The 14306-nt window shown below is 37.6% G+C and overlaps 1 protein-coding gene across 2 annotated transcripts in view; it reads right to left on the minus strand.

Moving 5' to 3' along the window:
- LOC100683252 (C-type lectin domain family 9 member A-like) overlaps positions 1-13750 on the minus strand; it is a 29568-nt gene extending 15818 nt beyond the window's left edge. Inside the window, exons 1-4 of one of the 2 annotated variants that reach the window (XM_038576133.1) lie at positions 13697-13750; positions 8501-8534; positions 3737-3833; positions 3382-3465 (exon numbers count right to left, since the gene is read on the minus strand). In XM_038576133.1, coding sequence (XP_038432061.1) covers positions 3382-3451 — 70 coding nt within the window. In that variant the 5' untranslated portion in view covers positions 3452-3465; positions 3737-3833; positions 8501-8534; positions 13697-13750. Of the gene's footprint in view, positions 1-3381; positions 3466-3736; positions 3834-5506; positions 8459-8500; positions 8535-13696 lie in introns of those variants that run through there. The other variant, XM_038576132.1, reaches the window with a different exon arrangement.
- Between the last annotated feature and the right edge of the window lie 556 nt (positions 13751-14306).

Raw genomic sequence — 14306 nt, forward strand, 5'->3', positions numbered from 1 at the left:
AGGCATCCCTCACTCCATCTCAGAAAAAAAAAAATGCTTCTCGTTGAACAAGTCTGAAACTCTCATCCCTACTGAGGATTTCATCTTCTACTGAATCTTTGGTGATTGTGATCTCCTACTATTATATTTCTCCCTTGAGCGCTCAACATTTTCCTTCTCATGGCTCCCATCTCTTGGATATACTCATCTCCAGTAAATTCTCCCACAAAATTTCCTGTCCTCTTTCATATTTTTTATAACAGAACTGTTTTCCTAACTCTTAGATTAGGGATAGCATAAGATTGTTCATAATACTTCATCCATGAAACACTCTCAACATTACTCTCAGAGCTTCTATTTACTTTTTATTTAGCTGATTTGTTAGCCATCCAGAATTTTAGCTAGTACTTTAACCATTACATTTATCTACTTTTTAAAAAAAAGATTTTAGTTATTTATTTGACAGAGAGGGAGAGAGCATAAGGAGGCAGAGCAGCAGACAGAGACAGAGGGAGAAAGAGAAGAAAAATCCGCCTAAGTAGGAAGCCTGATGTGGGACTCCATCCCAGGACCCTGGGCTCATGACCTGGGCTGAAGGCAGATGCTTAACTGACCAAACCACTCAGATACCCCTTCATTTATCTATGTTGATATTTCATTTCATCCCATCTTTGTACCTCTCTCAAACAGTGTAGCTAAAACTCATTACAATCACCCCCTTGATATTATTAACTCTTTATGTATTTTCTGGAATAATACATTTTATTTTGTTTTTAACTATTTAAGTTTATTTTTAAAAGTATGATGATATACAAGAAATTATGTGATTTTGCTCTTTTTTCATTTCATATTATTTTGCTAAGATTTGTCCACATTGCTGTGTGTCATTGTAGTTTGTTTTGACAAACTACATAAAGTCCATTGGTAAATAAATTGCAGAGACTTCATTTGCTCTGCCATTAATGATCATCTGCATAGTTTTGAGATTTTAGATATGGAGAATGGCACCGCTAAATACAGTCCTGAAGTTGTGCATTTCTGTTCCTGTGCAAGTGTATCTGTTGGATATATACTTAGAGTGAGAAAAATTGACTCATGTTCAGCTTTAGGAGATAATAACAAACTGACAAAGTGCTATGTGAGTTTCTAGTTCCTTTACAATGTATGAGATCATGTAGATCCTTATACTTTTAATACTTGATAATTTTTTTGCTTAGCCATAATTTAAAAAAATAATTTTCTGTATTCACTGCCTCTGCTTCCTAATGTTTGAAGTTTTAGCCATTGCAATCAGGCTTTGACCATACCCACCATTCCACTGAATCTACTTTAGAAAATGTGATTAGTGACCTCTCTCTTGCTAAATTTAATAAAAATAGTGTTGGTGATGGTTTTACTTGATTTTCATCTACTATTTGGAACCCATGACTATCTTTGGCCTCCTTTCCATATGATGCCATAATGTTTTGGATTCCCTCCTACTTATTTAACCAAAGCATCACTGTTTTTCACTGTTTACTCATCTTCCACTTTCTTCTAAATACTGGTTTATCCTAAGGATCATCCTCTCACCCTTGTTCTTCTAGCATAATCTACTCTTCCTGGTTCTACAAGGTAGAACATGGTCTAGCTTATGCTTTCTTCTATTTTTTTTTATCAATACATGTTAGACTAATTGATGAAACCACAATCAATTCATATCTTTACTAGGCATCTCTCGTGATTTCCAGACTTTTAAAACTATCTTATATGTGCTGATGGTTTTACCTACTGCCAAAACTCACTCTAGAAGACTCATACCAATCTAATTCTTCCTGGTCATCTCACTGGTATGCCACAAGCTCCTCACTCTTCACAATTATTACCACACACACACACACACACACCAATTCATACCTGATGTTCCTCTTGTTCTTACTATAACATTTAGTGGAATATATTTGCCAAAGTGCATAGCCTGATGTCAAATGGTATCACTGATTTACTTGTATCCCTTCCACAATCAATAACAGGCATATCCTAACAATTCTACATGTTAAAATTTCTCACATATGGTCCCTATGCTTCATTACTTCTTTCATGACACTAATTCATTCTAAATAATCCTGATTCCTGAAATATCCTCCTATCTGATCCCCCTCACCCACTTTCCAGTCTATTCAGATTGACCTTTCCAAAATTCCTATCTGTTCAGGGGACATGAATCATGTTTTTTCTTTGTGAAAATCTTCCAACAGTTTCTTTTGTTTTTAGAACAAATCTAACATTTCTTAAAATGATATTAAAATTATCATAAATTACATACCGAGCAAAACGTATTTCTAGCTACTTCTTTTATTTTCCCAGAAACCTAATTTTTCTAACACATCATTATGTTCTTTTGTTCATGTTGTTTTTGCCGAGATGACTCTTCTCTACCCTGAGCTTCCTGATTAAGTCCTATCTAGTCTAATATAATAGATAATATCAATTACTATATCCTGGAGGAAAGCTTTCTTGACCTCCACATGGAATATCCAATCCTTATGATATCTTCATACCATTGTCCCAGCACTAATAATATATATTTTAAAAACTGCTCATTTAAAAAAAATCTTCCCTTTAAACTGAGTTCATGAGAGCTGATTTTTAAAATTCTTGTATCTTTAGTTCCATACAGAGTTCCTGAGCCAAAATTATGTTGAATGAATGAACCAAGGAATTAATAAACATCAAGGAAAAGATATTAGAAGTATTGTATACATATTTGTAGAAATTGAGATGAAATATATAGAAAGTGATATACAAAACAGACCAACTTGATATTCCTCCATGATTTAAGCAATATTGTATTATGATAGGGAATGTAATAATCAGGGCAACTGGGTGGCTCAGATAGTTAAGTGTCTGCCTTTGTCTAAGGTCATGATCCCAGGGTCCTGGGGATCAAGCCCCACATCAGGCTCCCTGCTCAGTAGGAAATCTGCTTCTCCCTCTGCCTCTCCCCCAGCTTGTGCTCTCTCTCTCTCACTCTCTTTCAAATAAATAAATAAAATAAAATCTTTTTTAAAAAGGGTGTAGTATTCAAATAAAAATTTTTCCAATTCTCTGATTATATGGAAAACCTCGTTCTATATAAAATATAAGGTTGAATATATATATGTAAGCCTCACTGTACATTTCAGCCAAATTTTGTGCCATTACAACTATTATATACCCTAATTTGTGTAGCATAAAAAATAAGTGTTAGCAAAATAATAAAAATCATCATCATCAATATTATCATTGATACCATCATGATTATTAACATTTCTATAGGACTTTGTGATTTACAAAGGCTCTGAAGAAATTCAGTTTTTATAACATCTCATTTATCATTTTGGCTCATTTTTCTTATAAGAACTGTGTATGCCCAATACTCACACATAGATCCTAAGACTGTGATTGCCAGCAGGAGGAAAAAACATATAACTCCTAGGATTAATGCAACCATATGCCATGGAAATTCTGTACAAATCAGAAAGCAAAATATAGAGTAAATATTGAGCATAGCAAAACCCCTGGAATTAGAACGAAATGGAAATTCATTCTAGAATTTAAAATGAATGTCACTATTCACTGTGATAATAAATCTTACCTTTAATATATCCATTGATATATAAAGAGCCAGACATAAAATATCAAATACATATAGACATGATTATCATGATTTCACTTTTTCTTATCTGACTTCATAATGTTTTCAGAAAACAAGAAAACAACCTGAAAAAACCTTTACCTCTCCTTTTACCCACTGGATGTCTTTTGTCCTGTTTCCTTGAATAGGGTAATTTCAGCTTTGCATATACCAGTCTGTCTTCACTCACTTTTGAAGTCTGCAGGCAAAGAACACAGTTCAAATCCTATGCAATGTTCATAAGGCATAAAAATATTCATCATAAAGTATCAAGGACAGCTAAATAAATGCTAAGCATGATAAACATGATAATCTAAAATAGCAAATTTAAGTAAATATCTCGGAATATTAGGAAGAAAATTGTTTTCAACTTCTCTTTGTAATGCCTTACAACAATGATCCTACACTATTAAATAAAGGTCCATTACTGTTTATGGACATGATATGCTAACTTTCACTGTTTTTTAAAATAATTGAATTCATTGCCAAAATTTTAAAATGTATATTATATTCCAAACTCATCTAAAAATCTAGATTTATACCATCTTTTGAAAAATTATGTTTGATCACTTAGTGTCTGTTTTATGCTCAAAAGGGCAGTATTTTGACAACAAAAAGAGTCACTCCCTCTTTAGTAATACACACGCAAATTTGACAAACACCGTACCCACCACATTGTTGTCAGACCCCATTCATTCATTCACATGAACTTCATAGTCACTGGGTCATGACTCCATTTCAGAGTGTGAGAAAAATGTGGAAATCATGGGGTTCAAGGAAAGGGAGTTTAGGAAGTAATATTAAATGAGGGAGGAATGACTTGTCATTCTAACAACAATGCTGTGCAGTGGTGATCTCTTTTCTATTTGTAGATGGAAGAAAACAGTCTCCAAAACAAGTAATATATATAAATATATATTTAGTTAAAGTATGTATATTATATATATAGCTTATATATGTTTATCCAAATAATGATCCTTCACTTACACTTAACTTATATAAACAATACTTTCCAAAAAATACTTAATAAATTCTCTCCACTAAAATATAAATATGTAGCGATTAAAGAAGAGAAAGCATTTTTCCCAAAAGAAATTTTTGTTAAGTGTAGAAAGACTATATAACTGTTCTTCCTAAATAGATTTGATTCTTGAGTTTTAAAAATATCTAATATTTCATCATTTAATTGCTTTATAACTTCACGAAACTTGATTTGAACCATCACCTAATACATATCTAATATGTAAAGACACTGCCATTTGTTTTTAATAAATATTCTCTCTGCCAAAGTGCCAAATCATAAGGTAAATTTTGTCTCGAGGTCATGTTTTCCTAGGTAGCCAGTTTCTGTTTAGTTGTATTTTAACTGCATATCTGTATAACAAACTAACAAGAAAAGAAATTTGCAAATATAAAACTAGATTTACTTTGATAGAAAATAATCTTATTCTCAAGGCATCAAACTTTTGTATTACATTTAACTGAAAGATAAGAGAATTTAGCCTTTGGATAATTAATTGCTAACTGGTTAGGTAGCACCCATAGAGATAAGGTGGAAAAAAACACAGACTTATGTTGTCTAAAAAAGAATTAAGTATCCCTTAAAATATTTAAAGATTAAAGAAATCATATTCTGCATAGGAAATATTTTGACCCACTCCCATTCTGATCCATTCCTGTCTTCACTTGTAGAATAAAGTTAGCATTTGGTATGAATTAACACAGATCCCAAAGTCAGTTATTTTCTGCAACATTCCTACCCCACCCCCAACTTTGTATATAGCTTTCCTGTAGCAAATTCTACTTTATCCCTCTTTGCTCCTCAATGGAACAGCACAGGCATGGGTCACACAAGCTCCCTGGCTGCAATACCTGCATCTGTGCCTTGGGATTTCACCAGCTGGAGAAATAGCTTGGTCAGGAATACCGCTACAATGTCCTGGTTCTGCAGACCTTTCACCTCTGCTTTGACTCTAGGACGTACTTGCTGATATGTTTGACTCTCAGAGAGATCATGTCAGAAGAAAGATAGACAATGATCATGTGACATTAGATATCCCACACACAGCTTCCACTGGTGTCAGTATCTCATTAAGTCCTGCACTCTACTGTGTAGACAAGAGTCATTGAGAACTCAAATGCTAAATTTTATACACATTTCTGAAACATTTCTGGCTTTAGCCCAGTTACCTTGAGATTCAGTTACCTTGAATCTTGAAAAAAAAAATCCTTCTCAAAATCTCATGAGATTAGGAAATACTTAACAATAAAACTGAAAAATTATAAAAATAAAAAGGGTAATATGCATATTCTACCTAATGTGATTCATGATTTCTTTTTATGGAGTGACAGTTAGATAGCAACTGCTACATATATACAGTAAAAATAAGAGAATGTCAACATGTGTACACATTTTAGCCTCTATTTTTAACAAACATCCTAAGAATATCCAGATTGTTTAATATATCACATTAAATCTAAATACATAAAAGTTGAGATAATTTGAAGAAAACCACATTTCTACTTATTTCCTGTGTTCTCTTCAAATTGCCTGAAGAAAGTAACTCTTTAAATAATAAAATTAAGACAGAAACAGAGACACAATTAAAATTTGGAATAGGTTTCCCTATAGCCCTTTTAAAGCTTCAAAATCAAAGTAATCTGTTCTGTTAGTTCTATCAGAGCATGTTTTAAAATGTTTAATTCAGTGAGCAGCTCTAAAGCCCTATGTAACCCTAGAAGTCAGTGTCAGACTGGAACAAAAGCAGTTTTGCTTTGTTTTTCACATCTACCACATTGATCTGTGATCCTCAAGGGCCCAGTGCTCTACTGCTTTAAAATACTTCTTAGAAATACATAGTAATAAGAACTGAAATTCAACTCTATGTCAGCGACACCAGGCGAAGTCTTTTCAAAACACTCTTTCGTGGTTTGAGCTGCCTTTTCCATCACTCCCAAAGCACAATTATCTTATCCTCTTCTAAATAATGGCAGTAGCACATTGAGAGTCTCTAGCTTTTTCTCTTGTACGTTTGCCTTTGGATCACACTTTTTCTTTGCTAAGATCTAACTGTTTCAGGAAGTAGGTTTCTGACATAAAGAGAGAAAGCATTCTGCAAATTCTGCATGCAGCAGGGCTTTCTCTCAAGGTTAAACATGGTCTTTAGCCATGCCTATGAACTATGATGTTCCAGGCTCCTGAGTGGAATTACTCTGCATGGCAGCTGCACATCGCTCTCTATGCCTTATGTCAAATTCCCCAATACCAAAATATATCATTTAACAGAAATATATTTGATAATTCTTTTTTTTTTTTTTGCTACTAAATACTATATATCTTTCTGGTAAAGGATGACTAAACCAGAAAACTGACTGTGAGCATGTGTTTTAGAGGATAAATAGTATGGACTTGTAAACTCTCAGGGCAGCACTGTCTTCTGGGATGTGGAGCATTAACACCTGACTGTAGTTCATACTTGTCTGCTTCTGAAGCAGCAGCTGAGTGAAGTGACTGACTTTGGAAGTCCCCTCCTCTCCAGCAGCATTCAAAATACCTACCATGCAAATGAGTTAGCTGGGAGATTGAACTTTAGGATCAGAATCTTTTAGGAGGTATTGAATAACATTTGTATAGCTTAGAAACCAAGTGGAAAATTGACTCTCAGGGTTAGCATACATTTACAGGAATATATTGCCTCTGATCTTTTTAAAAGTTGCCTAGATTGTGTTTATCATTTTTAATGTTAACAGGTCAATCAATACGTATATATCCTTAAGAACTTGGGGCAGAGCATCAATGAAAAATACTTATTAGTGATTTTAGTTGTTAGGGCATTTTTAATAAGATGCCAGGTTTATCATAACTAAAATAGATGTAACAGGTTGTAGAAAACCTATGAAATATATAGCTTTAAATATTTCATCAATAATATTTAGAGCAAGTAAAAACAATAATACTTTGGGCATATGACTCTTGTTTTTAGGATTGATTTTTAATTTTCTAACTATTTTGAGAAATGAGGCTATTACTAATTAGTTAGTTATAGAGACATTATATGCAAAAATCTTTCTGTCTTTAAATCACCCACACACTTTTATAACCAATGTCAGTGTATTTTTAGTGTTTCTTAAAATGTTTCCTATACTTCTTTTCTACTTCAACTTTTATTTATCATATAAGGTTTCAATAAAATATCAGTTGTATTCACTATTTTTACATTCACCAAGCCTAGCCTGTGTCAAAGAAAAATAAACACTATAATGATATTGAATGAAAAGATTTAAAGTAGTAGAAACCACAGTTTAACCTGAAGATGAAATAATAAGTAAACAAACCAAGGAGAGAGACAGAAGTGTTCGTGATAACATAGGTAAACAGAATAGAGCAGAATGACAGCTGACCCAACTAAACTAATGTGAAGTTTATAATAAAGCAACTAAAGTGTATAAAATTTTGAATATTCCAAAAGCAAAGGTCAAAAAGAAAATTGGTTTTATTTTTAATTTTTTATATTATGCTTTTCTTATATATTATTTTCACTTATTTTTATAATAAAATTGATAAAAGTTAAGTGAGTGTGAAGAAATCAGGAGTCCAAAATTCTTGGTTACATTACACGGCAAGGAACAGGGACAAGTGATTTACTTTGAAAACTAATAAAAGCTTGTGTAAACAGAAGTGAAAATTATAAAAGGAGACAGTTTACTTTACATTTTCATGTGTAATTTTTGATCAATAACATAAATTGGTACATTAAATCTCAAATTATTTGGGAGCATTTCTGTTACACTTTTGCCTTTAGTAGCTAAAGACTTAAGCTCTGATTTGCCTTCTCCTATCACCATAACTATTGGTATTTTTCTTACCTTAGTTTCAAGAATAATCTTTATTTCAGTAAAGCTGTCAGCAGAAACAGAGTATCATTTTAAAAAGTGCTGTTTCCTCTCATACTTTTGATTTTTGCAATTTCCCCATCATATATCCTATCTTGAAAAATTATGAATAATAGTTATGTTTTTGCAGGAAATGTCAAAGTAGACTTGCCTGTTTTCTAGTAACCTATGTTTAATGTTAGTTTGGAAGAGGAAGCAATGTAAAACAGACCTTTCTAAATTTTCAAATTACCTAAAAATATGAAAGGTACTGACTTCATTATCAGTTGAGATTTAAATCAGAAGATAGCCAGAGGGAGCTAAGATGGTGGCATGATAGGAAGACTCTAGGTTCATTTCATCTGTCAAAAACACCTAGATAACTATCAAATCATTCTAAATACCCAAGAAATTGATCTGACTGACAGAACAAACTCCACAACTAGAGAGAGAGAGGAATCCACATTGAGGTAGGTAGGAAATGAAGAAACATGGTTTGAGGAAGAAACGGATCATAGGAGCTGCAGAGGGGAGAGAGCCCTGGTCATGGAGAAATGTGAAAGGGAGATGCTCAGAGAGGAAAGTACAAGGAGAACACTTATCCAAAGCATGAGTATATTTCCCCAATGTCATTGACAGGAAAAATGTGAGGGGCTGATTTTCATGCGTTTTTGCAAAAAAGTAGGACCTGAAGACTAGAGTTTTAGCAGACAATGGCTTGGCTAGAGCACCTTGGATAAAGCACCTTGGATAGAGCACCAAGGGCACTCCCTGCTCCTGGGGAAGCAGGAAAGCAACCCCTGGGCAGATGGTTTGATCTGAGGATCTCCTAAGGCACACAGAGAGAGACTATTCACTCTTCTTGGAGCATATCTGAAAGAGGTGACATTTGCAGAGTTACCCTTACTGGGACAAAAGAGGTGATGGGCATCATTTTGCCACTCTGCCCCTCACCATAGGCACAAAGTCACCCATGGAGGATGGCAAACCCAGACACTACCTGCCTAGCCAGTGCACTCTGGCACAACTGGCCTTCTCAGTCAAACCTCCCTCAATCCCAGCACTCTGAGACTCTCCCCAAGAAGACCAGCATGCTCCTGCCCAGGTCCCTAAAGCCAAGAATTTTAAAAGTCAGCAGTCTCAGCTAGTATAAAGCCGAGAGGGCTCACTGCTCTTGGAGAGAAGGCAGACAAACAATCTGGGGTAGACAGTATGAATACTGCAATCTGAAAAATGCCTGGGATGCACAGGGAGAGATTATTCATTTTGCTTGGAGTACTTCCCTGACACCAGCAAGCATGGAAACCCCTCTTTGGGGACAAAGGAGTTGGTGGCCATTTCCTACCCCTCCCCTCAGCATAAGCACAGAACCACCTGCAATAAATAACAGAGCACTGGCACAGGCCACCTAACCTCCCTACACCAATTCACACACCCTTGTGCTCTGGCAGTATGGCCCTTCTCAGCTGTGTTTGTTTCAGTCCCAGTGCAGTGGGCCTCTTCCCCAGAAGACCAGTAGAGACACCTGCCCACATCATGTCTCCCAACCAAAGAATTCTACACAGCTTCAGTTCTAGTGAAAATAGCATCAGGTCTCATTTAACAAGCAGACCAGAGCATACTTGGTGTGGCCAAGAACCAAACACTGCCCAGAGCCAGCAAGATGAGCCTTTAGAGATGCCTGGCCCGAAGGATAGAAGAGCCAGAACAGACCAGTAGAGTGCACATAGCACACACCAAAGACAATTCCCGCAGTGCCAGGCCCTAGACATTATATGACCTCCTCTTTATAAAGCTGGTACTCTCAGGGGCAGAAATCATAACAGGCTTTTCTAACACAGAGAAGAAGACAGAGACTTAGAGAAAATCCCAACATGGTAGAATTTGTCCCAAGGGAAACAACAAGGAAAGGTCGTGGCCAGAGATGTAATAAAAAAACACACATAGTAATATGCCTGATTAAAAATATGCCTGATTAATAAAAAAAATTTTTATTAAAAATAAAAAACACACATAGTAATATGCCTGATGGAGAATTTAAAGCCACAATCATAAAGATACTCACTGGACTTGAGGAAAAAATGGAAGACCTCAAGGAGTCCCTTATTGAAGAGATAAAAGGTTAAAAAATGATCCTTCAGAAATGAAAAATGCAATAATTGAGATTTGAAACATACAAGATGCAATGAACACAAGGGTAGGAGAACCGAAGGAATGGATAAGGGGTATAAAAAATAAAATAATGGAAATTAATGAAACTGAAAAAAAGAATAATTATGGAACATGAGAATGGATGTAGTAAACTCTATGACTCCATCAAACATAATAACTAATATGGGATTCTCAGTAGAAGAAGAGAGAGAAAAGGGGCAGAAATTTTATTTGAGGAAATAATAGCTGAAAAGTTCCCTAATCTGGAGAGGAAACAGACATCTAGATCCAGGAGGTACAGAGAACTTCCATCAAAATCAACAAAAGCACGCTAATACCAAGACATATTATAATTAAATATGCAAAATATAGCAATAAAAAAAATCCTGAAAACAGCAAGACAAAAGAAGTCCCTTACTTACAAGGGAAGAACCATAACACTAGCTGCAGATGATGTCTCAATAGAAATTTGGCAAGCCAGAGGGAGTGGCATGATATATTCAAGGGGCTTAATGGGAACAATCTGCATCCAAGAATACTCTATCAGCAGGGCTGTCATTCAGAATAGAAGGAGAGGTAGAGTTTCTTAGATAAGCAAAAGCTAAAGAAGCTTGTGACCACTAAACCAGCCCTGCAAGAAATATTAAAGGAGACTGTTTGAGTGGAAAGGAAAGACCAAAAGCAACAAAGGCAAGAAAGCGACAGAGAAAAACTCAAGAAACAATGACAAAACAAGTAATAAAATGCCACTAAATACATATCTATCAATAATTCTCTAAGTGTAAATGGAATAAGTGCTCCAATCAGAAGCCATAGGGCATTAGAATGGCTAAAAAAAAACCAAAATCCATCTATGTGCTGTCTACAAGAGACTCATTTTAGACCTAAGGACACCTGCTGATTGAAAGTGAGGCCACAGAGAAATATCTATCATGCAAAGAGATGTTCAAATAAAGCCAGAGTAGCAATACTTATATAAGACAATCTAGATTTAACCCAAAGATTGTAACAAGAGATGGGGAAGGGCATAATATCATACTAAAAGGGACTATTAATCAAGAAGATCTTGGGGCACCTGGGTAGCTCAGTCAGTTAAGCATCTGACTTCAGCTCAGTTGGTGATTTTAGGGTCCTGAGATTGAGCTCCGTGAGGGCTTCCCATTAAGTAGGGAGTTTGTCCTTCGCCCTCTGCCCCCCTTCCACTCATTCTTGCTCTCTCTCTCTCTCAAGTAAAATATTTTAAAAAAGGCTTATCAATTGTAAATATCTATGCTCCCAAAGGGAGCACCCAAATATATAAAACAATTAATAACAAACATAAAGGAACTCACTAATAAAAATTCAATAATAGAGGAGGAGGGGCAGGATGGCAGAAGAGTAGGGTCTCCAAATCACCTGTCTCCACCAAATTACCTAGAAAACCTTCAAATTATCCTGAAAATCTATGAATTCGGCCTGAGAATTAAAGAGAGAACACCTGGAATGCTACAGTGAGAAGAGTTCACGCTTCTATCAAGGTAGGAAGATGGGAAAAAAGAAATAAAGAAACAAAAGGCCTCCAAGGGGGAGGGGCCCCGCGAGGAGCCGGGCTGAGGCCAGGGCGAGTGTCCCCAGGACAGGAGAGCCCCGTCCTGGAGACGCAGGAGCTGCACCGACCTTCCCGGGGGAAAGGGGCTCGCAGGGAGGTGGAGCAGGACCCAGGAGGGCGGGGATGCCCTCGGGCTCCCGGGGACACTAACAGACACCTGCGCCCCGGGAGAGTGCGCCGAGCTCCCTAAGGGCTACAGCGCGCACGGCGGGACCCGGAGCAGCTCGGGGGGCTCGGGGGCGGCTCCGCGGAGGGGGCTGCGGGGCGGGAGCAGCTCGGGGGGGCTCGGGGGCGGGAGCAGCTCGGGGGGCTCGGGGGCGGCTCCGCGGAGGGGGCTGCGGGGCGGGAGCAGCTCGGGGACTCGGGCGGCGGATCCGCAGAGGGGGCTGCGGCCGGGAGCGCGAATCCAACAGCGCAGGCCCCGGAGCACAGGGCGCCGGGACACAACACAGGATCCGGCCTCCCCCCGGGACAAGCAGAGGCCGGGAGGGCCCAGGACAGCAAGGACGCTCCTGCCCCGAGCTGAGCAGATCAGCGGCCCCGCCCGGAGCCTCCAGGCCCTGCAGACGGAGAGCTCTGGAGCTACTGCAGGAGCTGACTCCATGGTTCCAGAGCTGGCCCCGCCACTGGGGCTGTTGCTCCTGGGGCCACCGGGTAAACAACCCCCACTGAGCCTTGCACCAGGCAGGGGCACAGCAGCTCCCCCAAGTGCTCACAACTGAGAATCAGCACAACAGGCCCCTCCCCCAGAACACCAGCTAGACGGACAAGTTCCAGGGGAAGTCAAGGGACTTAAAGTACACAGAATCAGAAGATACTCCCCCGTGGTTCTTTTTTCTTTTTTTTTTTTTGTTGTTGTTGTTTTGTTTTGTTTTGTTTTGCTTTTTTGTTTCCTTCCCCCACCCCTTTTTGTCCTTTCTTTCTTTTTCTTCTTTTTTTTATTTTTTTTCTTCCTTTTCTTTCCTCTTTCTCTTTTCTTTCCTTCTTTATCTCCTCTCTTTTTCCCCTTTTCCCAATACAACTTGCTTTTGGCCACTCTGCACTGAGCAAAATGACTAGAAGGAAAACCTCACCTCAAAAGAAAGAATCAGGAACAGTCCTCTCTCCCACAGAGTTACAAAATCTGGATTACAATTCAATGTCAGAAAGCCAATTCTGAAGCACTATTATACAGCTACTGGTGGCTCTAGAAAAAAGCATAAAGGACTCAAGAGACTTCATGACTGCAGAATTTAGAGCTAATCATGCAGAAATTAAAAATCAATTGAATGAGATGCAAGCCAAACTAGAAGTCCTAACGATGAGGGTTAACGAGGTGGAAGAACGAGTGAGTGACATAGAAGACAAGTTGATAGCAAAGAGGGAAACTGATGAAAAAAGAGACAAACAATTAAAAGACCATGAAGATAGATTAAGGGAAATAAACGACAGCCGGAGGAAGAAAAACCTACGTTTAATTGGTGTTCCCGAGGCACCGAAAGGGACAGAGGGCCAGAATATGTATTTGAACAAATTCTAGCTGAAAACTTTCCTAATCTGGGAAGGGAAACAGACATTCAGATCTAGGAAATAGAGAGATTCCCCTCCCTAAAATCAATAAAAACCGTTCAACATCTCGACATCTAATAGTGAAGCTTCCAAATTCCAAAGATAAAGAGAAGATCCTTAAAGCAGCAGGAGACAAGAAATCCCTGACTTTTATGGGGAGGAGTATTAGGGTAACAGCAGACCTCTCCACAGAGACCTGGCAGGGCAGAAAGGGCTGGCAGGATATATTCAGGGTCCTAAATGAGAAGAACATGCAACCAAGAATACTATATCCAGCAAGGCTCTCATTCAAAATGGAAGAAGAGATAAAGAGCTTCCAAGACAGGCAGCAACTGAAAGAATATGTGACCTCCAAAACAGCTCTGCAAGAAATTTTAAGGGGGACTCTTAAAATTCCCATTTAAGAAGAAGTTCAGAGAAACAATCCACAAAAACAAGGACTGAATAGATATCATGATGACACTAAACTCATATCTCTCAATAGTAACTCTGAACGTGAACGGACTTAATGAC

This window comes from Canis lupus, chromosome 27, assembly GCF_011100685.1.
Source record: "Canis lupus familiaris isolate Mischka breed German Shepherd chromosome 27, alternate assembly UU_Cfam_GSD_1.0, whole genome shotgun sequence".
NCBI lineage: Eukaryota > Metazoa > Chordata > Mammalia > Carnivora > Canidae > Canis > Canis lupus.